The 24,486-nt window shown below is 37.2% G+C and overlaps 1 protein-coding gene across 4 annotated transcripts in view; it reads right to left on the reverse strand.

Annotated features, from left to right (window-relative positions):
- Positions 1 to 24,486, reverse strand: part of CPLANE1 (ciliogenesis and planar polarity effector complex subunit 1) — a 182,258-nt gene that overhangs the window by 148,706 nt on the left and 9,066 nt on the right. For 3 of the 4 annotated variants that reach the window (XM_049862491.1, XM_049862506.1, XM_049862512.1), the window contains 13 exons: positions 23,908 to 24,014; positions 21,308 to 21,464; positions 20,748 to 20,851; positions 19,040 to 19,222; positions 17,676 to 17,925; positions 17,316 to 17,471; positions 16,385 to 17,154; positions 15,674 to 15,882; positions 15,394 to 15,474; positions 12,427 to 12,591; positions 7,582 to 7,755; positions 4,809 to 5,037; positions 3,474 to 3,649 (listed from right to left, as the gene is read on the reverse strand). In XM_049862491.1, coding sequence (XP_049718448.1) covers positions 3,474 to 3,649; positions 4,809 to 5,037; positions 7,582 to 7,755; positions 12,427 to 12,591; positions 15,394 to 15,474; positions 15,674 to 15,882; positions 16,385 to 17,154; positions 17,316 to 17,471; positions 17,676 to 17,925; positions 19,040 to 19,222; positions 20,748 to 20,851; positions 21,308 to 21,464; positions 23,908 to 24,014 — 2,761 coding nt within the window. The remainder of the gene's footprint in view (positions 1 to 3,473; positions 3,650 to 4,808; positions 5,038 to 7,581; positions 7,756 to 12,426; positions 12,592 to 15,393; positions 15,475 to 15,673; positions 15,883 to 16,384; positions 17,155 to 17,315; positions 17,472 to 17,675; positions 17,926 to 19,039; positions 19,223 to 20,747; positions 20,852 to 21,307; positions 21,465 to 23,907; positions 24,015 to 24,486) is intronic. The other variant, XM_049862496.1, reaches the window with a different exon arrangement.

Below are 24,486 nucleotides of genomic sequence, written 5' to 3' on the forward strand. Positions count from 1 at the left end.
ATCCTTGTGGGCTTATTTATGTATTTATTTAGTGCTTTTCCTCACCAAGGAGTGAGCCATCTGACTTTGTTGTTATTGTTCTTAGGTGCCGTTCAGTCAGTTCCAACTCATAGTGACCCTGTGCACAACAGAACGAAACACTGCCTGGTCCTGAGCCATCCTTACAATCATTGTTATGCTTGAGCTCATCGTTGCAGCCACCGTGTCAATCCACCTCGTTGAGGGTCTTCCTCTTTTCCGCTGACCCTGTACCCTGCCAAGCATGATGTCCTTCTCCAGAGACTGATCCCTCCTGACAACATGTCCAAAGCACGTAAGATGCAGTCTCGCCATCCTTGCCTCTAAGGAGCATTCTGGCCGCGCTTCTTACAAGACAGACTTGTTCATTCTTTCAGCAGTCCATGGTATATTCAATATTCTTCACCAACACCACAATTTCAAAGGCGTCAACTCTTTTTCGGTCTTCCTTACTCATTGTCCAGCTTTCACATGCATATGATGCCACTGAAAATACCATGGCTTGCATCAGGCGCACGTTAGTCCTCAGGGTGACATCTTTGCCCTTCAACACTTCGAAGAGGTCCTTTGCAGCAGACTTATCCAATGCAATGCGTCTTTTGATTTCTTGACTGCTGCTTCCATGGCTGTTGATTGGGGATCCAAGTAAAATGAAATCCTTGACAACTTCAATCTCTTCTCCATTTATCATGATGTTGCTCATTGGTCCAGTTATGAGGATTTTTGTTTTCTTTATGTTGAGGTACAGTCCATACCGAAGGCTGTGGTCTTTGATCTTCATTAGTAAGTGCTTGAAGTCCTCTTCACTTTCAGCAAGCAAGGTTGTGTCATCTGCATAACGCAGGTTGTTAATGAGTCTTCCTCCAATCCTGATGCCCCGTTCTTCTTAATATAGTCCAGCTTCTCAGATTATTTGCTCAGCATACAGATTAAATAGGTATGGTGAAAGAATACAACCCTAATGCACGCCTTTCCTGACTTTCAACCAATCAGTATCCCCTTGTTCTGTCCGAACAATTGCCTCTTGATCTATGTAAAGGTTCCTCGTGAGCACAATAAAGCTTTCTGGAATTCCCATTCTTCTCAATGTTATCCATAACTTCTTATGATCCACACAGTCGAATGCATTTGCATAGTCAATAAAACATAGGCAAACATCCTTCCGGTATTCTCTGCTTTCAGCCAGGATCCATCTGACATCAGTAATGATACCCCTGGTTCCACATCCTCTTCTGAAACTGGCCTGAATTTCTGGCAGTTCCCTGTTGATATACTGCTGCAGCCATTTTTGAATGATCTTCAGCAAAATTTTGCTTGCATGTGATATTAATGATATTGTTCTATAATTTTCACATTCGGTTGAATCACCTTTCTTGGGAATAGGCATAAATATGGATCTCTTCCAGTCAGTTGGTCAAGAAGCTGTCTTTCATATTTCTTGGCATAGATGAGTGAGCACCTCCAGCACTGCATCTGTTTGATGATACATCTGAACTGGTATTCCATCAATTCCTGGAGCCTTGTTTTTCGCCAATGCCTTCAGAACAGCTTGGACTTCTTCCTTCAGTACCATTGGTTCCTGGTCATATGCCACCTCTTGAAATGGTTGAATATCAACTGATTCTTTTTGGTATAATGACTCTGTGTATTCCTTCCATCTTCTTTTGATGCTTCCTGCGTCGTTTAATATTTTCCCCATGGAATACTTCACTATTGCAACTGGAGGCTTGAATTTTTTCTTCAGTTCCTTCAGCTTGAGAAACGCCGAGCGTGTTCTTCCCTTTTGGTTTTGCACAAGTCATTATAATATTTTACTCTGTGATCTCGAGAGGCCCTTTGAAACCTTCTGTTCAGTTCTTTTACTTCATCAGTTCTTCCTTTCGCTTTAGCTGCTTGACGCTCAAGAGCAAGTTTCAGTCTCCTCTGACATCTATCTTGGTCTTTTCTTTCTTTCCTGTCTTTTCAGTGACCTCTTGCTTTCTTCATGGATGATGTCCTTGATGTCATTCCACAACTCGTCTGGTCTTCGGTCACTAGTGTTCAGTGCGTCAAATCTATTCTTCACATGGTCTCTAAATTCAGGTGGGATATACTCAAGGTCATATTTTGGCTCTTGTGGACTTGCTCTGATTTACTTCAGTTTCAGCTTGAACTTGCATATGAGCAATTGATGGTCTGTTCCACCGTTGGCTCCTGGGCTTATTCTGACTGATGATATTGAGCTTTTCCATCGTCTCTTTCCACAGATGTAGTCAATTTGATTTCTGTGTGTTCCATCTGGCGAGGTCCATGTGTATAGTCACCGTTTATGCTGGTGAAAGAAGGTATTTGCAATGAAGAAGTCATTGGTCTTGCAAAATTCTATCATTCTATCTCCGGCATTGTTTCTATCACCAAGGCCATATTTTCCAACTACTGATCCTTCTTCGTTTCCAATTTCGCATTCCAATCGCCAGTAATTATCAATGCATCTTGATTGCATGTTCCATCAATTTCAGACTGCAGCAGCTGATAATTCTGTTTCTTCATCTGTGGCCCTAGTGGTTGGCGTGTAAATTTGAATAACAGTCGTATTAACTGGTCTTCCTTGTAGGCGTATGGATATTATCCTATCACTGACAGCATTGTACTTCAGGATAGACCTTGAAATGTTCTTTTTGATGATGAATGCAACACCATTCCTCTTCGAGTTGTCATTCCCACCATAGTAGACTGTATGATTGTCCGATTCAAAACGGCCAATACCAGTCCATTTCAGCTCACTGATGCCTAGGATATTGATGTTTATGTGTTCCATTTCATTTTTGACGATTTCCAGTTTTCCTAGATTCATACTTTGTACATTCCAGTTCCGATTATTAATGCATGTTTGCGGGTCTTTCTTCTGAGTCATGCCACATCAGCAGATGAAGGTCCCGAAAGCTTTACTCCATCCACGTCATTAAGGTCGACTCTACTTTGAGGAGGCAGCTCTTCCCCAGTAGTCTTTTGAGTACCTTCCAACCTGGGGGGCTCATCTTCCAGCACTGTATCAGACAATGTTCCGTTGCTATTCATAAGGTTTTCACTGGCTAATGCTTTTCAGAAGTAGACTGCCAGGTCCTTCTTCCCAGTCTGTCTTAGTCTGGAAGCTCAGCTGAAACCTGTCCTCCATGGGTGACCCTGCTGGTATCTGAATGCCGATGGCATAGCTTTGAGCATCACTGCAACACGCTGACTTTATATTCCTAGAATTTATTAATCATAACTTCTCTTTCTGGAAGGAACCCTTAATACTTGGAAATCTAAAGGTTATGTATAGAAATCCTCATGTTTTAAGCTGGAATCCGTTTTGGATGCTCCTATGATTAACTATAAATAGTGTGTTTTTATTTTTTGGATAAGATTATTTCAAAGTGTCAACACATCTGTAGATATTTACGAGCTTAAATGTCATAAAATGTGTACTAACTAACCTGATGCATATGTCATACCACATGTAGGTAACACACCTGTAAATTGTTTGTATTTTGAACCCATTTCATTTTTTGCTTCTGAAGAGGCTGGTTGACCTAAAAAGCACTGAAGTTTTTCCTGGAAAATCTGTGCTGGAGTCAAATTTAATGGTAGCTGCAGACCCTTTTTCTTACACCTGAAATCACATCAAATTAGGGAAATGAATTCAAATTTTGAAAAAAAGGAAAAATGCACACATCAAGAACTAAACATAAAATTTTAGGAAACACTGGAATTTGTTTCATTTATTCATCCTATATTAAATAAGAAAAACTCAATGATTAAGTTTGGTATTAAGGCCCTCCATGATTATGCTTCTAATCTATCTCCTCATTCTTCTTTCCCACTGCTGCCTATATATGGACACCCCGGTGGCGTAGTGGTTAAGTGCTACACCTGCTAACCAAAGGGTCAGCAGTTTGAATCTGTCAGGTGCTCCCTGGAAACTCTACAGAGCAGTTCTACTCTGTCCTATAGGGTTGCTGTGAGTCAGAATCAACTTGACGGCACTGGGTTTGGTTTTTTTGGTTGGCCCTATATACGTTCTTCATATATTCCACTGCTCCGTCTTTGCTCATGCTTGGAATGTTTACTCTCCTGATAGCTACTCAATTTGTCAAGATCGTATCTACCCATCAACGCTCACCTCAAATGATACCTCCTACCTAAAGTATTTCTTGACCTTTCCTTACCTGATAATTATTGCTCTCATCATTGTACCAATGGCCCTTTTCTTACCATGATATGTAAATTATACCGTTTTGACCTCTTTTCTCTAGTAAATTATAAGAGCCTTAAGCATATAAACCATGCGCCATTTAAGTTTATATCCACTAACATATCTGACAAAAAGATCTGTACAGAGCAATTATTCAATAAATAAATAGATGAATTGAAAAATGTATTTTAAAAAACAGAGCAATGCCATAGTATTCAGAAAAAGTGAAATGCAAATTTATTTGATTAGCTTAAACTCAAATCGTATTTGGGAGAAATAAATGCTCCCATTTTAGGCTATAAAGATTTTAACATGAATAAGTAAGCTTCTGAGCTGTCCAACACAGTAGCCACTAGCTGTTGTGGCTATTTAGTTCCTTGGTTGTACTAGTCACATTTCAAGTGCTCAATATACTTGAACATACTGAACATTTCCATCATCAAAGGAAGTTCCACTGGATAATGCTGAAGTAAGGATTCCACATGATCTATAAACAGCAACAATAATAAAAATAGAAAATACTTCAGATGTAACTTTTATACTATTTTGCAACTTAAGTTTGCCTAAAAATACATACCTTGTGAAACTGCTATCATGTTTACAGAACAGCTGGAAGGCCACACCAACTGAAACAGATGTTTTCCAGTCTCCAAGTTTATGTGCTAACCACACAGCCTCTGGAACCAGGCCACCAATAAATAATAATTCAAGTGCATATTCAACTGTCCACACATTAGAGAGATTCTGCTCTCTAACAACACTGGCCACCTTAGAGTGCTGTAGAATAATAAGTCGAAGAGACTGCTCTGTGAGTGAATAAAAGAAAACAGATATTACATTCACATGTATCAGAACTCAGGATTTGGAGTTACTAGAATGTCTCCTTAAATGTGTACTTTTACCTCTCCAATTGACTATTTAGTATTTTTTTACACAAAACCACAACATGGAGATATATAAAATATGCTTCTAAAATAGTATACTCGGAAAGTTTTTTTTTTAATAATAAAGAATGTACCTCATTAGTGCATCTTAATACAAATGCCAGTATTTTTTAAAATTAAACAGAACAACTTTAAATATTAAAAGAATAGAAAAACATTAGAGTACATTACATGAAATAAAGGTAAATACTGTTTAATGAAACTTTTGTGTCAGATAACACGTACGCACATATAGGCATTTATGTGTACTAGGTCACAATGTACAATTTATTACTGTGGGCTGAAATATGTGTCTGTCTCTCACACTAGAAAAATATGGAGGGTACCTAGAGCCTCCTGAAGAACCCCAAATGAGACCAGACAACAGTGTTGTGAAGCAGTCCAAGTGTTGAAGATAGTCCTCCACCTCTACCTGCACCTTGAGACAATCACAGAACATAAGAGTTTGAACACATAGTTCAAAATCCACAGTTCTTGGTCTCAGGGAACATCTAACTCAATTGGCGTAACATAGTTTATAAAGAAAATGTTCTACAATCTACTTTGGTGAGCAACATCTGGGGTCTTAAAAGCATGGGGGCAGCCATCTAAGATACTCCACCAGTCTCACCCCATCTGGAGCAAAGGAAAATGAAGAAAACTAAAGAGACAAAGGAAAGATTAGTCCAAAGGACTAATGGACCACAACTACTACAGCCTTCACTAAACTGAGTCCAGTACAACTGGATGGTGCCCAGCTACCATCACCAACTGTTCTGACAAGGATCACAATAAAGGGTCCTGGACACAACTGGAGAAAAATGTAGAACAAAATTTTTACTTAAAAAAAAGATGAAACTTACTGCCCTGACAGAGACTGGAGAAACCCCGAGAGTAAGGCCCCCAGACACCCTTTTAGCTCAATAATGAAGTCACTCCTGAAGTTTACCCTTCAGCCAAAGATTAGACAGGCCCATAAAACAAAACTAGACTAAAGGGATACACCAGCCCAGGGGCAAGGACTAATGCAGGAGGGAACAGGAAAGCTGGTAATAGGGAACCCAAGGTTGAAAAGGGAGAGTGTTGACATGACACGGGGTTGGTAACCAATGTCACAAAACAACATGTGTACTGTTTAATGAGAAGACAGTTTGTTCTATAAACCTTCATCTAAAGTTCAAAAATGAAAAAAAGAAGAAAAAATCCATGGTTCTATGACTGAATAAATTTGCTGACCACTTGTTGCTACCTCTATTAAACTTCTAATTAGGTTTATCTTGTACCACTCTAACCTATGTGTTCCTTGCACGTATTTATCAGTTGTGTTATCGCCTGCTTAAAGCCCTCAAGTAACTTCGAATAAAATTCAGATTCCTTTCCTGGCTTACATCATCTGGCCTCTGCCTTTCTCTGACTTCACCTCGTAACATTTCCACCATACCCTCTATGGTACAGCCACACCAGCGTTTATGTTCTTCAAATATATCAAGCTTGTCCTTGCTTGGAGGCTTTTAAATAAGCTCGGCTTGGAATGCTCCAAGCCCTGCTGTGCTCATGACTGGCTCTTTCTTGTCATTAAGAGCTCAGCTTAAATGGCAGCTCTTGAGAGTTCTTCCCTAGACACCCATCCAAAATAGCCACTCAGTTACTACTGCATTACCCTATTTTCATTCTCTGCATAACTATTACCATCAGGTAGTTTTCTTGCTAGTGTATTTATTAATTTAATTTTCGGTCTCAGCCTATTAGAACGTAAACTCTATAAGATAGGTATTTCATCTGTTTCTTTTTTTTTTTTTTCCCATGGAGTTAGGCTAAATCTGTCTCGCGTGTCAAAAAAAACTACAAATGTTGTATATTGTCAATTTCATACGGTGAAGCGTAATATATTCCCAGCACCTAGAACACTGTCTAGCACATAGCAGGTACTCAATTAAAAATAGTAGAAGTAACGAACACTATAAAAATTTCTGTACATTTATCTCCATAAGGGCAGGGCAGTTACCTAGCACAGATTAGGAGCTATCTTGTCCCTACCAAAGAAATGATTAAATACCGATAGAGCAATGTAAATGGTCCAAATAAAATTAAATTCTAAATCGGCAGAGTCGACATTTCTTAAATTTTCATATTTTTGTATATATAAAGGTGGCAGCCCTTTTACTTTAAAAAGAAATTTTATAAATACTAATTTGCTCAAAATTTGTGACCAAAAAATCTATAATTAATAAAAACAGATTCAAGCAATTACCTCTCTCAGATTCTATTCATTCAGGAAGCGTCACTGAGTACCTACTACGTGTCAGGCACTAAGTTAAAACAGTATTATTTCCATAGGGTAATAATCACTATACAATAACAAATAATACGATTTTAAATGTTACATGCAAAAACAAAGGTGTAAAACTGATTTATTTACTGTGTTACCTGTTTTAATATGAAGTGGAGGAAGGACATTCACATTGTGAGGTGGCAAAATGCAAAGCAGCTGATTGGTGAAATAGGCGGCCATGAACCGGGCCATGGACTGGATAACCCTCACTGCTGCTTCAGGATGAACATTTCCAGTCATTCCAAACTGACAGTGAGACTTCTCAGGAGCTAAGGACATAAAGCAAATGCACAAAGGAGATTCGGATGCAACTATCAAAAAGTAATAATATTTAAGTTCCCAATATTACAGAAGAAGAAGACTATAATTAAAATTTCTTTGTGAGATCAACATCCAAATTATAATTGGCATCTATACTTCTTGAAGACAACCTGTAACACCTGTTGCCATTCCAACTCATAGCAACCCTATAGGACAGAACAGAGCTACCCCATAGGACTTCCAAGAAGCAGCTGGTGGATTTGAATTGCCGACCTTTAGGTCAGCTGCCATAACTCTTAACCACCAAGCCTCCTCGTGAAGACAATAACCCTCCAAAAATTAAATAATTATGAGTGTAAACACTTAGGAATTGTTCATTCCTTTATCAGTTTTATTTAAAAACATGAAGGGACTTATACAAAACAATCCAGACGTGATGGACTTGCAAGCTTGGCATTTCATTTTATAATTTCCCTTCCTCCCTCCTTTTCGAACTTTTTTTTTTAACTAAGAAGGGAGGGGAGGGGTTCACTACAAAGATAACCTTAAAAACACCATAACAGTGATTCCTAATGCTTTCTCTATACCATTAGATCTGGGAAATATACTCCCATGAATAACAGTGGTTCATTACTATAAGATTCTTTCGGGAGGTAGAAACATAAAGGGAATGAGTGGAACAGAAAAAAAAGGCTGGGGTGGGGCAGTTATATCAGAATTTCTGGGGTGATTCTGATGAGCCCTAGCAGGAACAGAGGACAAGTGTCATCACCATTTGAGAATCAAAACTTATAATAGTAAAAACTAACATTCAGAAATTTGAAAATTAACTAGTTGAAAACTACTACATATAAATACTAACAACATTAACTTTAGGCAATTACAAAAGTTATCTTTCTTTCCAAGAAGCCACTTACTGCACAGTCACATGAATCATTTCTATCTTGTTTACTGTATACCCCATACCTAACCCTCCTATAGTGTTATTGTTGTTAGGAGCCATCAAGTTGGCTCCAACTCATACTGACCCTATGTACAGCACTCAAAGAAGTATTTGCCAATGAATGTATTTTTTAAAGGAGATCTTGAGAAAATTTTATTAACTTTCAAGTAGTAATCTTCATTTGGTTACTATATTTGGGAAAATTATACTATTTCTTCACATTAAAGTTAAAAATACATGAGATTTTTTTTTCTTCCTGGGTAAAAATTACTGAAGGAATTTACAAAGACAAGCTTTCCAGTAATCTTAATCATGCAGAACTCAGTATGCAAAATTCAAGAATAAGCCCCTCAAATACAGAGCAACCTGATTATAAAAGATATGGTCACAGAGTAAAACTATATAAATTCAGAAGTAAAAAAAAGTTGAAAGGGTAATTTTGTATATGGCACAGGTATAATGCTAATAATGGCAACCTTATGCAAAAAAATTAAATTATATACAATGACATAATAAGGTAGGTGGGCAAAAAAGAGTTAGAATGGTAGGTCGGACCGCTATCCTTCGAAAGACATGCTTACAAGGTTAGCCCTTGGCTAACATCTGGGAACCTGGATTTCAGGAGGTTCCCACCACCCTAACTGATACAAGTGGCTCACCATGCCTAAACTGAACAATGTGGTTTCTGCTGAACACCTGCTTTCATTCTGGGAATGTGGAATTATAGTCTGTGCTAGGCATAGGGGGCCGATGTGATCAGCCCCCAGTAAAAAACTTGGGCAGAGTCTCTAATGAGCTTCCCTGGTATTCAACAGTTCACACGTGACGTCACAACTTGATGGGGGAATTAACCATATCATGTGTGGCTCCACTGGAGAGAACACTGGAAGCTCGCACCTGGTTTTCCCAGACTTCGCCCCATACACCTTTTCCTTTTGCAGATTTTGCTTTGTATCTTTTCATCATAATACATCATAGCTGTTAGGATAACTATATGCTGAGTTCTGAGTCCTCTCAGTGAGTCACTGAACCTAGGGGAATGCCTGGCATAGTAGGGAAATGCCTAATATATTTTTAAAAATTGTTATTAAAAACTAAAACAAATACATTACTATTAGTTTATCTTATCTTGAAGGTTAAGTCATATAACAAAATATGGAGCCTTTCTGGAGGGCAATTTAATACCAGACATCAAAAGTCTCAAAACTCAGAGGAGCCTGAGACTGGAAGAACTAGATGGTACCCAGCTACCATCAATCACGGCCCTGATAGGGAACACAATAGAGAATCTCTGATAGAACGGGGGAACAGTGGGATGCAGACCTCAAATTCCCATAAAAAGACCAGACTTAATGGTTTGACTGAGACTAGAGGGACCCTGGAGGTCATGGTCCCCAGACCCTTTGTTGGCCCAAGGTTGGAATCATTCCCGAAGCCAACTCTTCAAACAGGAATTGGACTGGACTATAAGACAGATAATTATACTGATGAGGAGTGAGCTTCTTGGCTCAAGTAGACAAATCAGACAAATTAGACATGTGGGCAGCTCCTGTCTGGAGGCGAGACGAGAAGAAAAGGAAGCTGGCTGAATGGACACAGGGAACACGGCGGGGAGAGGAGGAATGTGCTATCTCATTAGGGGGAAAGCAGCTAGGAGTACATAGCAAGGTGTGTACAACTTGTTGTATGAAAGACTGACTTCACTTAAAGCACAATAAAATAAAAACAAAAAACTCAGGGGAGATCTAAGTCAACTGGGATAACAGTTCATAGAGATAATGTTCTACATCCCACTTTGGTGAGTAGCACCTGATGTCTTAAAAGCTTGTCAGCAGCCATCTAAGATCCATCTATTGGTCCTATCCCATCTGGAGCAAAGGAGAATGAAGAAAAACCAAAGATACAAGGAAAATACTAGTTAGAAGGACTAAAGGACCACATGAACCACAGCCTCTACCAGCCTGAGCCCAGAAGAAATAATGGTGCCCAGCTACCACCATTGAGGAAACCGTGGCAGTGTAGTGGTTAAGAGTTACGGCTGCTAACCAAAAGGTTCACAATTCGAATCCACCAGGTGCTCCTTGGAAACTCTATGGGGCAATTCTACTCTGTCCTATAGGGTTGCTATGAGTCAGAATCAACTCGACAGCAACAGGATTTAACCACCACTGACCACTCTAACAGGAATCACAACAGAGAGTCCTGGACAGAGCAGAAGAAAAATGTAGAACAAAATTCAAATTCACAAAAAAAGACCACACTTACTGGCTTGACAGGGGCTGGAGGAACTCTGAGACTATGGTCACCCAACACCTTGCTAATTCAGAACTGAAACTACTCACGAAGCACACTTTTCAGACAACGATTAGACAGGCCTATAAAACTAACAAAACACATGAGGAACATATTTCTTAGCTCAATCAAACACATGAGACCAAATGGGCAACTCCTGCCCAAAAGCAAGGCGAGAAGGTAGGACGGGACAAGAAAACTGGACAAATGGACACAGGGAACCCAGGATGGAAAGCAGGAGAGTGCTGTCACATTGGGGATTGCAACCAATGTCACAAAATAATATGCGTATAAATTTTTGAATGAGAAGCTAACTTGATCAGTAAACTTTCACCTAAAGCATGATTTAAAAAAAAAGCCTCAAAACTGTGGATCCTCTTTGATCCAGTAACCTCAATTCTAGAAATTTACCCTAAAGAAATTATCAGCAATGTTTATAAAAATTTATGTATACTGCAGTATTTAAAACAGTAAATATGTGACAACAATCTAAAATTTTCAATAATGGGGAAAACATTTAATAGATTTTTAAAAAGATATATTGACATTGGTAAATACTCATCACAATATTAAATTTCAGAAGATTATAAAATAGAATATACAGTGCTGATAATATGCATACATATGTGTGTGTGTGTAGAAAGGCCCAAGACAAAAAGAGGTAGAGCTGCAAGTGATTTTATTTTCTTGTTTATACTTTCCATATTTTCTGCCTAAAATGAACATGCATTACTTTCATAAAGAACACAATTCTGAAAAGATAAAAATGAGAGAGCAGGAGATCGACAGCAGTGGCTGAAACCGTAAAGTTCAGAGTTGGCATGGGATCCATTTAAATCATACATGTGTGAAACAGACACTCAAAGAGGCTTCCTGAAGGAGGACAACTATCCAATAAGACAGGAAATTCTGACACATCAGGCCTTTCTGACACATTCATGTGCATAATTTAAAAGTCTACCACCTTAGAACCGCTGTAATATATTACATATTTGTCCATATACTTCTTTCCCTCTGGTTATTGCTTCATTTAAATACACCTCTTAAAAGGGAAGAGGGAGAATCCAGATACTCTACAGCCTTTTAAACAGGTAAAAACCAGAACACCTCAGAGTGTGATTTTCATCATGTTACTAGACAATTTTAAGTGACAGTTAAAGAATATATAAATATACTAAGAAAAAATACACAGGTACTTGATATTCTAAAATTCAGCTGTAAGAAAATAATTATTGTATGTGTTCAGGAGGCAATAACTGCTAAGCCCTGGAGCTCCAAAGATAAAGAATACTATGCTATTGAAAGCTGACACTCCAAAATAAAACAATGTAACTGAGCACCCCAGAGGCAGAGCAACCAACTTTTATGTATAAGCAATTTCATGCCTAAACCTATAAAATATAAACTAAAAAGATTAAATATGTTGATTTTTAAAAGAGCATACCTGAACAATCTTCATTTTCTTTTACAGGTAGGTGGGACCACCTCATTATTTCTCTTACTAGCTGATCACACAATCCTTGAGCATCATTCAAATTATAGTCATAGAGGTAGCAGTATAAGAGAGAAAGATAATAGCGTATCTGAAGAAAACACGTCCTTTTTCCTCCTTCAAAATGAAAAGAATTAAGCTTACATTAGAACACGTTAGTAAGGTAATGTTCCATGATCTGGGTACTAGTTAGATGAGTGCGTTCAATTTGTGAAAACTCACCAAGCTGTGTACACTTATACGTAAATGTTTCATACTAAACAAGTTGGCAATACTTTGCTCTTTTTCATTTTAAATTCTCAACAATCTTGTTTCCTTTCATCAGGCCCTAGGATGACTAAGATTTGGTCCAAAGAAAGTTGCCAATCCTCATCATCTCAGCACTGTCTATTAACAACTTCTATCTCAAATACACACAGTACAGTATGGAACAAGAGGAAACATGCTATAAAACCCCAAAGGAACCACACATACATCAAACAGACACTCTCAAGAGACTTTCTGAAAGAGAACAACTATCCAATAAGATAGGAAGCCCTGGCAGCTATGTTCAAATATCTGAGGGGGTTAATTAGGACAGAGACTGCTGGTTGCCTGTCTTTTTTTCATTATTCCAAGTAAGAGAACTTCAGTTTTATTTGGGGTTACAATGCACTCAGGTGACAAAAGATCACAATTTCCAGCGGGATGTGACCATATGAAAATGTGACTACGTTCTGAACCAAGAGAATACTGTGTAGAACTTCCAGGAAGGCTGCATCTGGGAGATGCACCCTTTCTTGCCTTTCCCTCCTTCCTTGTTTATGCTGCCTAAAATATAGCTTTGACAGCTGGAGCTCCAGCAGTCATCTCAGCCCACATAACGGCCTTAAGACTGGAAGTCATGCACTAAGGATGACAGAGTAAAACTAAAAGAGTCTGGGTCCTTGATGATACCATGGAAACACTAAATCAGCCCTGGACTGTCAACCTATGGCCGCCTTTCACAAAAAAGAGAAATAAACTTCTTTCTTATTAAAGCCCCTAATACTTTCAGTCTCCATTTCCATTACTAGAAATAACTCCTAATGGATAAAGTTGGAAATTAAATTTAAATGAAATGCCCATAATGGAACTCTATACTTATAAAACGTTTCTTCATTCAGAACTTCCTAACTCACTGAATGTCACTCTTACTCATCCAGTTGGATAGTCACCAAATCTGAGAACTCCATCAGACTTCTTTCTCCGTATCTACTCTGTCACAAGTCCAACAGATCAAACCTATGAAATATCTCAAATGTGGCCTTTGTTTTCCATTATCCTTAATATTGCTTGGTTCAAGACTTCCTCATTGGACTATGTTTCTTGCTTCTAGGTAAAACCCACATCTCTACACCTCCTCCTGCAAATGACCCTGCACGCTGTAACAGAATGATCTTTCTAAATGACCTATATTTGAACAGGCACCTTTCCTACATAAAGTATTTTAATTCATCCCACTGCCTTCAGGATAAAATCATAACTCCTCCACACTGTATACAAGACCCTCCTTCATATTCTAGTACCTACCTACCTTACCAGCCTTAATTCTCATCACTCAACCTCCAATATTACACACATAGGTCATATAATCTAGTCCTCCTAAACTACTTGCAGTTTACCAAACTGTCATGGTTTCTCATGCAGTTTTGCCTTTGGAATATTATATCCTTTGCTTAAACCATTCTCACTACTTTAAACAGCCAATTTCTACTCAATTTCAAAAGCCAACTCCGCCAAGCCATTTTTCCCAGACTGATGCTCATATCCCATCCTCAGAGTGTGTGACGTGCTCTTATGTGCTCCCCTAGAACCCTAACCATACAACAAAATGAGAAAAGTGCTAGTTGTTTATCAGGGCTTCAAACTAGTTCATTCTGGTTCTAACTCCTGCTGAGAATTTACATTTCTAACAAGCTCCCTGCTGAGAATCTGCATTTCCACCCCAGATATACTGAATCAGAATCTACATCTTAACAAGATCCTAGGACGTGATTCTTACAAATAACTTCCTGGGAACTTGTTAGAAATCCAAATTCTCAGCAGAGGTTCAAAACAGAATGAGCCAATTCAAAGCCCTGTTGTTTTTGTAATCTCTCCTCCAGAGTGTAAGCAACTTGAGGGTAAAGTTGTTTATTTCAGTTATCCTCAGTGACTGAACAGTTCTGGGCATACAGCAGGCACTAAATAAATACTGGTTAAATAGAGGAATGAATAAAACATATTAAGCCATAGAAGTTAGAAAATAAAGTCAATAATTGGCCATAGTTGACCATGTAGCAGCTGCAGCCAGGGCTAGCTCCAAGGTCACTCCTTAGAACCTCTATCATCTCAGCTCCACTTTCAGTCTTTTACCATAAAGCTATCAGCAGTTTCTAAAAGCCACGCATTCTCATTAAAAACTCCATGTAGCCCGTATTTAATGCAACAGCAAGTCTAACTCACAGGAAATTCTTAAAAGTTGAATGACTTAAGGGCAGAAGGCCTTAGCTACATGTTTCTTTAAATTTCTAAGTATGTGGCAAAATATTTGATCTGTACTTTCCCATCTAGATATTTGCAGTCCCTCTAAATGACAAAAACATTATTTTATTTATGATCTTAATCTCATTTTCTCCCCATCAACAATCAACCACAGATTTCACTACTTATCAAAAAAGGGCAGAAGGAGCCCTATCTATAGGTAACTGAAATGATCCTCAGTGCTACAAATTCCACGACTAAGAAGAATTTCAAATAGGTATTTCTGACAGGTAAGGTGTCTACAATACTACTTCTATCTGAGCATTAAGAAATCATGAGTACACTGAAATCTGGAATTATTTTTAATCTCTGTAGTCAACTAAAATACATTCTTACCCAATATTATGGCAAGTTTTTTTTGTAACACAACCCTACCTTCCTCTAGAGTTTCTTGTAGAGATTTCTTCCACAGCTGAACAGATTCTTCATATGATCCTGATAGAAAACACTCTTCACCTAAAAAGTTTTTAAGCAAAAATTAGTCATAGTTAATTACACAACCTTATAAAAATTTACTTCATTTTCAAATTCAGTGGATACCTCTCAGCCAGAAATTATTTTGAGAAGCAAATAATTGTAACCAATTAATAAAATCAAAGCCCAGTTAACTATAGTGCTTATTCATGGAGTTAGAAATTGGTTTTAAGATACTGACCATTTATAGATTTAAGTTCCATGGTTTGGTTCAAGTGATCTCCAGCAGCCTGTAAGTTAGCCTGTATGTGACATAGCAGGGACTTGACAGTAGATGCTTCATGTGTCATCTTTTCAGTTAACTGACTGTCACCTTTAGGAGCGCTTTGACTTAATTGTGCTTGATACCATAAAGTTTTTTTGTACAACGCTCTCCAGAGAACAATCAATCTGCACACAAAATTAGGTAATCATCAAAAGCAAATTTCAAACTAAGGATAAAATCAGGATAGCCCCTTTCATAGTCATTTTTTTTTTTTTTGCCTATATTCTTCACTGATATAACATATATACAAACTCATCAGTCTTGAATATAATGCAGAATCCATACAATCAAAAAATGCATAATATATAGCAGAGAATTCTTCATAAATGTTTCAAGCACTGTGGTCAAAGCAGAAATCAAAATCTTACCAACTTATCACGGCTGCCCAATACCTATATGTGTGTTGCATAGCATTTGGTATAAATCCTAAAAGATTTTTAAATCATAAATCTATGTTAATTATAATAGAGTTTCTTTTGAGGTGATGGCAATAGTTGCACAACCTTGTGAATATACTAAAAACCCATGAATTGTACGCTTTGAAATGGTGAATTTTATCTCAATTTTAAAAAAGGAAAAATATCTATAATGCCAATGGTATAATAATATTCAAGAAAGTAGTTATACCTGTGGCTTGGCTGTTGAACAAGATTTACTGCTTGAGGATGTATCTTGAAAAATGAGTTCCAAGACCATTTTTCCTGAGAATCATAGTTTTGAAACCTTTGAAAAATAGGTACCACCAATGAGTCTTGATCTGCTGTTCTACTTCCATCAATTGATGTAGAAATAATTTCAGGCTGAAGATTATATATGCCATTTAAATTTGAAGCCACCATTTTAAGTAAATAAAAACAGGCTAAGAGCTTCTCTGAGAATAACTGATCCTGCTGTTGCTGAATCAGCAAAAGTTTTATAGTCTGTGAGGTCAGCTTCACCAAATGTTCCACATCTTGCTGGTATCTCATATCCCAATACTGGATTGATAAACACTGATGGAAAAGCTGAAAGATACTAAGCATCCATGCATTATCTGTTGGGCTCTTGCCTAAAAAAATATGATGTTTAGGGAAAGGACATTTTACAAATTGAAGAATGTAGAAAAAATGAGTGATACAAACTACTGTATAATTTAACATTAAATTTTTTTCTGTCACATTTTTTGAAATTCCTATATTCCACGCTGCAAGGAGATTTTTCTGGATAGAGAGCAGCTCTGTAATGGTTCTATCTGTCTCCTCAGTGTCATCCTTTGCATGTATCGTATCAAACATAGATGCAAATTCCAATCTTCCCTCCTTGACACTACTGAATAACAGATCATTTTTTTGGTTCCAAAAAGGGAATAAGTTGTTTGGAAAGTGTTTGCCTTCATTAGTTCCTTCTGCCTCAAAATCCTAAAACATGAGGGGAAAATTATAATTAATAACATGTAGTATCTTAGAATAAATTTAGTATTTTCAAATTTCTCTTCCCTTTAACAAGGGATAAAATCTGTTTCTTGGAATAAAATCAATACATAATTGTTCAAAATAAATAAAACACTGTTACTACATACCTGCAAATCTTCTGTTTTTTCATTTAACTCCAGTGTTTCTTCTGCCTGCAAGAATTTGGGAATAGTCGAATCAGCTGAACTTTCCTTTCCTTGCTGTTTTAACAGACTAGACCTTAGGGAATCCAACGATCGCAAGTTCAGCCCCTCGCCTTTGGGCTAAAGGAGAAAAGATAACAGATTTCCAAGAGTAAAATTTTATCAGTAATTTTATTATAAGAAATTTAAAATCTTAAAGTGTATATGTATCATTCAAGGACATTATTATCAGTATAGTTTTATTTGAAAAAGGAAAAGACACCAACTTTTAAGTTATTTGCCAGTGATGCCAAAAAAGTACTACAAAAAAAAAAAGTACTATACCTTAGACAGTATCACACTTTGGTATGTTTTCTCAAGCCTCTGGGTTGAATCAAGTAGAAGTGATCTCATGAGCACTGATGGAGACAGGTTATCAAGAAATCGAAGGGTTGTGACCATATAGCCATCAGAAATAATGAGGTAGGGTAACCGTGAGTGAGCCTTTATGGAAAATCTCTGTCTCGTAGGGTCACTATCAGAAGCTGATGAATCTACAGAATTATTGGAATCTTGAAATGTAAACTGCTGTGGTCTAGCAAACAAACATTAAAATACAATAATCAGTAAGAGAAAAACCTTTAGGGAAACAATATTACTCCAAAGAAAATTAACAAAGCAAAATTACACTAAAAGTAACAGAATGACAAAGCAAGCAAATGTAATAAGAAACAAAAGCATTAAACGTGTCTACCCAGTTTGTTTCGTTTGTTTGCTTGTTTCTGGGGGGAGTTGTTTGGTTTTGATTTTTCCTCCAGTTGCTGTTGAGTCAACTTTGACTCATGGCGACCCCATGGGAGTCAGAGTAGAACCGTGCTCCATAGGGTTTTCAGTGACAGATTTTCTTGGAAGTAGATCACTTTCTTTCTTTCTTCCAAGGCATCTCGGGATGGACTCAAACCTCTAACGTTTCAGTTAGTAGGTGAACATATCAAACATTTGCACCACCCAGGGACTCCTAAATGTATCTACATCTGTCAGGAAAACATAATATAACTGATTAAATCATCTATAGGTTTATATGGGCTTTTTAATTTTTTTCCTGAATTAGGACATTTACTCTATTGCTTTTAATTTACATGTCAGAAAAGAGTAACTTCCCCAAAATGACACAGTTAATAAACAAAAGAACCAAGATTTGACTCTTGACCTGCCTGATTTCAGAGCCAAACTGTTATCCCATCTCATAACTAAAAGTGGCTAAATTCTAAAGTTGTCTATCCATTTTCAACAACTTTTTCTCTTTGGGAAAAAAGTAGATAAACCATGTGCCAAATTAATTTTGAGATTAATTTATCTTAATATATCTGCTATATATCGTTCTTAAGAGTTGGAATTAACTCAACAGCAATGGTTTGTTTTTTTTTTTAATTAACTTTCATATCCGAGTAAATAAATTTTCTAGCACTACCGAATATTTAAGTAAATGATTTATACTTACATAGTCACAATGTCAAATTTTCAGCAGGATTAAGCCACAAAAAGAAATAGAAGAGAACTATAAATAAGAAACAGATATTGAGATGACAGACTCAAAGTAAGAATAAGACAATCTGAAAGAGGAAATTATAAAAAAAAAAAACACACAGGAAAAGTAATACCAAAAGAGAAAAGTTCTGTAAACAAATTAAAACAATCAAATATCTCACCTATATGTTATCAGTGGATGAAGAGGGATAAATTCTGCTGGCCCAAATTCTATAGAGCAACCAAATGTAATTAACGTTAGCAATTCACCTTGGCAGGTCAGTAAAACCAGAGAGCCACGTTTTAAAACACAAGTCAGAAAAAGATTATCATGTGTCCAGCTGATATCACCTACCCAGTAGGACCTAGAAAAAGCAAGAGCCAACACGTTAAGAAAGGGCTCTCTACAATGTCTTTGACAGCTTGTACTGGGCTGTACCAAGCAGGGATGAGACATTTTAAAAAATGAGGGCAAAGAATGGATTTTAGGCAATTACCACACACATTTCATGAATTTTACTTTCTAGGATAAAGATGTAGCCTTGGTGGCACAGTTGTTAAGAGCTCGGCTGCTAACTAAAAGTTTGGCAGTTCAAATCCAACAGCCGCTCTTGGAATCCCTATGGGATAGTTCTACTCTGTCCTAGAGAGTTGCTGAGTCAGAATGGACTCCACAGCAATGGTTTTTTGGTTTTAGGATAGAGGTAAGTAAGAAAAAGAAGCTCGTGCTACCCTACACAATACACCAGTGAGAAATTTACTTGGATTCATAAGCAACTTATCAAACGAAAATTCTCCCTAAAAAGAGTATAGTTTTTTAGTCACTCATGTTAACTGCAATGAATTTTACTCCAACTGAAGTCCACAATCAAGGCCTACTGATAGATGTCAAGTCCAGTGCTACAGCTTGCTAGAGTTCTACTCATCAGTGGAAAAGTTGTCATTGTAATTATTCCTTAAATATTTGGTAATCTTAATATTTCATGAAAACAAAAAATACCTCCTCCTCAGGAAAATGATGGACACCCTAAGGCAAACAGACCACTTCACTGAGAACAATAACACTTTTGGAAAGGAACTTTTGGGGAGGTAAAGAAAATGAAGAGACAAGGCTGGATGAACTTGAAAATTTTGGAAATTCAGAGAACAGCATAGAAAAGTATTCAGAAAAGGAAGTAGGAGGACTCCAAAGGAAATCTTTCCATTCTACAATCCCACTTATGTCCTGCTGGTAGCTCACTGCCATCCAAAGTCATCTCCTATTAGAATGGTTGCATAACTTGAAGAGTAAAATCAATGTCACTAAACTGTACATGTAGATGTTGCTGATGGATGCTCTGTTGTGTATATTCTCAACAAAAATTTAAAAAAAAATCAGTCATCTCCTATGTTGCTATGGGCCTAGATGCAAAGGATGTAAACTTCATTTAAAAGGCCATAAACAAGCCAGCCTCCCAGAGTAAATAATGGTTTTCACAACCCAGCCTTTTTCATTTCAGCCTCTTCAATTAAACCTAGTATTTCTCTACTCAATCAAATTCCACACCCACTAAGAAGACATAGGAAGAAATGCAAGAGAAAAGAAAACATGTTCATGAAGTTTGTACTCCACCAGGCCTTCTTTAAAAAGTATTTAATGCTTCCTTCTTGGAAACTCTATGGGGCAGTTCTATTCCGTCCTATACAGTCACTATGAGTCGGAATCGACTTGACGGCACTGGGTTTTTTGGGGAGTTGGGTTTACATAAAGCAGCTTTTAGACAGACTCTACCCAGAACAAATGCTGAAGTAAACTGCATTATCTAAACGATACCTACTGAATTAGTAGAACCTTAAACATATTAAATGACCGGAAAACAACACTATTTAGCAGTAGAAAAGAGTTCTTACCTGATAAGTGTAGCTGGAACGACAGGATTCTTGTTGCTACATCCTTTAAGGCTACCAGAGAGGGTAACAAAATTCAGGGTGTTTATAAATAATACCTGAGTTGCCTAGAAAGAAAAAAGACCACAAACCTTTAAAATGACTTTACTCATTACTTATAATCCTAGAGACCTAGAGATCTTTTATGTCTACCTTTATAAACTACCCAGGGAGTCTTTTCATACTATGCTCCTCCTTAAGAACTCAGTTAACCAAAAAAAAATTTTTTTAATTAAAAAAAAAAGACCTCAGTTACCACTTCGTACTTCTTTCCTCCTTTCCGTTTATCCTCCTTCACTTCTGAGGGTCAAGTTTTAAAAATTATAAAAGCTGACAGTTTAAAATAATTTTAAAAATCCACAATGTTAAGTTGGATTAGAAAATATCAATTTAAAGAACATAAAATTGTATTTAAAAAAAAAAATATTCAGTTAAAAAAAAATCTCAAATTCTCTTTTTTATAGATTAAGCTATAAAAACTGTTTTATAGGTTACTTTCTAAGACAGATTATATATTTACTGACCTTTGGGTCTTTCTGATTAAGAGTTACTGCCAGGGTAAGGCCATCTCTTGAAAAGGCAGAAATTAGAGCTCCTCTTGACTTTACAGGTTCACATTTAGGAATTAGGCTGCAGAGAAAACAGTCCTGTTGTGCCCAATGAACCTGATATGGCAATGATCTAAGAAATTAATGAAATAAATTCAAACAGTAAGTACAGTAACTCTTAGATAGCTCATTAAAAAAAAAAAAATTAAAGGGGTCACCTAAATTTCAACTTGTGCACATATACAGAGAGGGCCTCTTAGTGACCATTCAGAGTTTCATTCAGAGCAGTAAAGAGGAGTTACCAGTTAGTTAAACAAACTCAACATTGGAGTTTTGTTAGTAGTACCATGCTCTTTAGACGACCATCAATACACCTGCTTCCACTAACAGTTTAGATACCCATATCTACACAACAGCAACAATTTTTACAAGGATTAAGATGGTGCAGAGGAGAAAACTGAGGATTGTCATGATGTTCTATACCTTGCCTTTAGTGGTGGTTATACAGCTCTCTCTCTATACATATGTGTGTGTGCATATATACACATGCACACACACATATATATATAAATAAAAATAAATGTATTAGAAAGTTCAAATAAGTTATGTCTGTTTTAAGTTTCAATTACATCATTTTTTGAAATAATTATTTTATAGTCATAAGCTGTTAGGTACCACGGAGTAGGTTCCAACTCATACTGACCCTATGTACAACAAAACACTGCCCAGTACTGCACATCCTCCCACTCGTTGCTATGTTGGAGCTCATTGTTGCAGCCACTGTGTCAATTCGTCTCGCTGAGGGTCTTCCTCTTTTTCGCTAACCCTCTACTTTACCAAGCAGGATGTCTTTCTCCAGGGCCTGGTCCCTCCTGACAACGTGTCCAAAGTACCGAAGACAAAGTCTCACTATCCTTGCTTCTAGGCAGCGTTCTGGTTGTGCTTCTTCTAAGACAGATTTGTTCCTTCTTCTGGCAGTCTATGGTATATTCAGTATTCTTCGCCAACACCATAATTCAAATGCACCAACTCTTCTTCGGTCTTCATTTTTCATTGTCCAACTTTTGCATGCATACGAGGTGACTGAAAATACCATGGCTTGGGTCAGGCACACCTTACTCCTCAAACTGACATCTCTGCTTTTTAATACTTTGGTCTTTTGCAGCAGATTTACCCAATAAAATACGTCATTTGATTTCCTGGCTGCTGCTTCCATGGGCACTGATGGTGGATCCAAGTAAAATGACATCTCTGACAATTTCAATACTCTCTCCATCTATCATGATGTTGCTTATTGGTCCAGTTGTGAGGATTTTTGTTTTATGTTGAGGTGTAATCCATGCGGAAAGCTACAGTCTTTGATCTTCATCAGTAAGTGCTTCAAGTCCTCTTCACTTTCAGTGAGCAAGGTTGTGTCATCTGCACACTGGACGTCACTAATGAGTCTTCCTGCAATTCTGATGCTGTATTCGCTTTCATATAGTCCAGCTTCTCATATTATATTTGCTCAGCATTCAGACTGAATAAGTACAGTAAAAGGATACAACCCTAACGCATATCTTTCCTGATTTTAAACCACACAGTATCCCTTGTTCTGTTCAAAAGACTGCCTCTTGGTCTATGTACAGGTTACACATGAGCATAATTAAGTGTTCTGGGAATTTCCATTCTCGCAATGTTATCCATAATTTTTATGACCCACAGAGTCGGATGCCTTTGTGTAGTCAATAAAACACAAGCAAGTATCTTTCTGGTATTCTCTGCTTTCAACCAAGATCTGTCTGACATCAGCAATGATATCCCTCATTCCACATCATCTTCTGAATTTGGCTTGAATTTCTGGCAGTTCCCTGTTGACGTACTGCTGCAACTGTTTTTGAGTGATCTTCTGCAAAATTTTACTTGCGTGTGATATTAATGATATTGTTCAATAATTTCTGCATTCTGTTGGATCACCTTTCTTTGGAATAGGCACAAATATGAATCTCTTCCAGTTGCTTGGCGAGGTAGCTGTTTTCCAAATTTCTTGGCTTAAATGACTGAGTGCTTCCAGCATTTGGATCTTTTTGTTGAAATATCTTAATTGGTATTCTGTCAATTCCTGGAGCCTTGTTTTCCACCAATGCCTTCAGTGCAGCTTGGACTTCTTCCTCCAATATCATCAGTTCTTCATCATATGGTTGCCTCCTGAAATGGGTGAAATGCTACCACTCATCTGTCGGTTTGTCATAATGTGGTGGCTTGTGCATTGCTGTGATGCTGGAAGCTGTGCCACTTATATTTCAAATCCATAAGACATAAGAAATTTAGCCTGCTTTATATTTTACGTGTTGTCACTTCCAAGAAGAGAGACAAAACAAAAAACACAAGCAAAAAAAAAGGACTTTCTATATTAAACATTTAGAAAATAAAAGCTAAAAAAATAGAGCAATACTTATGGAAGAGAGAATTTGTAGGGATTCAGAAGTTGAAATTCATATTAATATTTGCCAATCTTGTTATATTTATATAGGCCAAGAGATAACAACATTTTTAAAAGGGAAAGAAGATAAGGAAGAAGGGAACATTTACCTCACCTTATGGGTATAAATACATTCTCATGCCACCGAACTGCCAGAAATGTTAACTTCAGGCATTCCCCAGAATAAAAAGTAAATGAACACAAGCAGCAGTCTCCAAATAACTATAGATAAATTTAAGATACTTTAGTTTAAAATTACTCTGAAAATAAATCAAGATACATAAAACATACAATTCTCATCATAAATAAAATGGAAAATATTGCGATTCTGTTTGTATTTTATCCTTAACATTAAGCTAAAGGCTACATATTTATTTTTGTGAGCAAGAGGCATGCTGCAATTGGGAAAACAGATAGCAGTTTAGTCTCTAACAAAAACTCTGCCATTCACCGTAGATATAACTGCAAAGATTTTTATATGTTTATTTTTCTCTCTTCGTTTATACTTATTGAAACCAGAGCAACAATCCAGGGTTGGGGGGAGAGGAGACGGTAGTAGGAGTAGAAAAACAACAAAACTTCAAGATGTAATTTTTAAATAGTCAGTGAATTGGGTAAAATCTTGCCCATCCATACAAAGAATACCAAGCAGCTACTTAAAATGTTTTTAATGACTGAATGAGTTATTTCCTGG

Source organism: Elephas maximus, chromosome 2 (assembly GCF_024166365.1).
Source record: "Elephas maximus indicus isolate mEleMax1 chromosome 2, mEleMax1 primary haplotype, whole genome shotgun sequence".
Classification (NCBI taxonomy): domain Eukaryota; kingdom Metazoa; phylum Chordata; class Mammalia; order Proboscidea; family Elephantidae; genus Elephas; species Elephas maximus.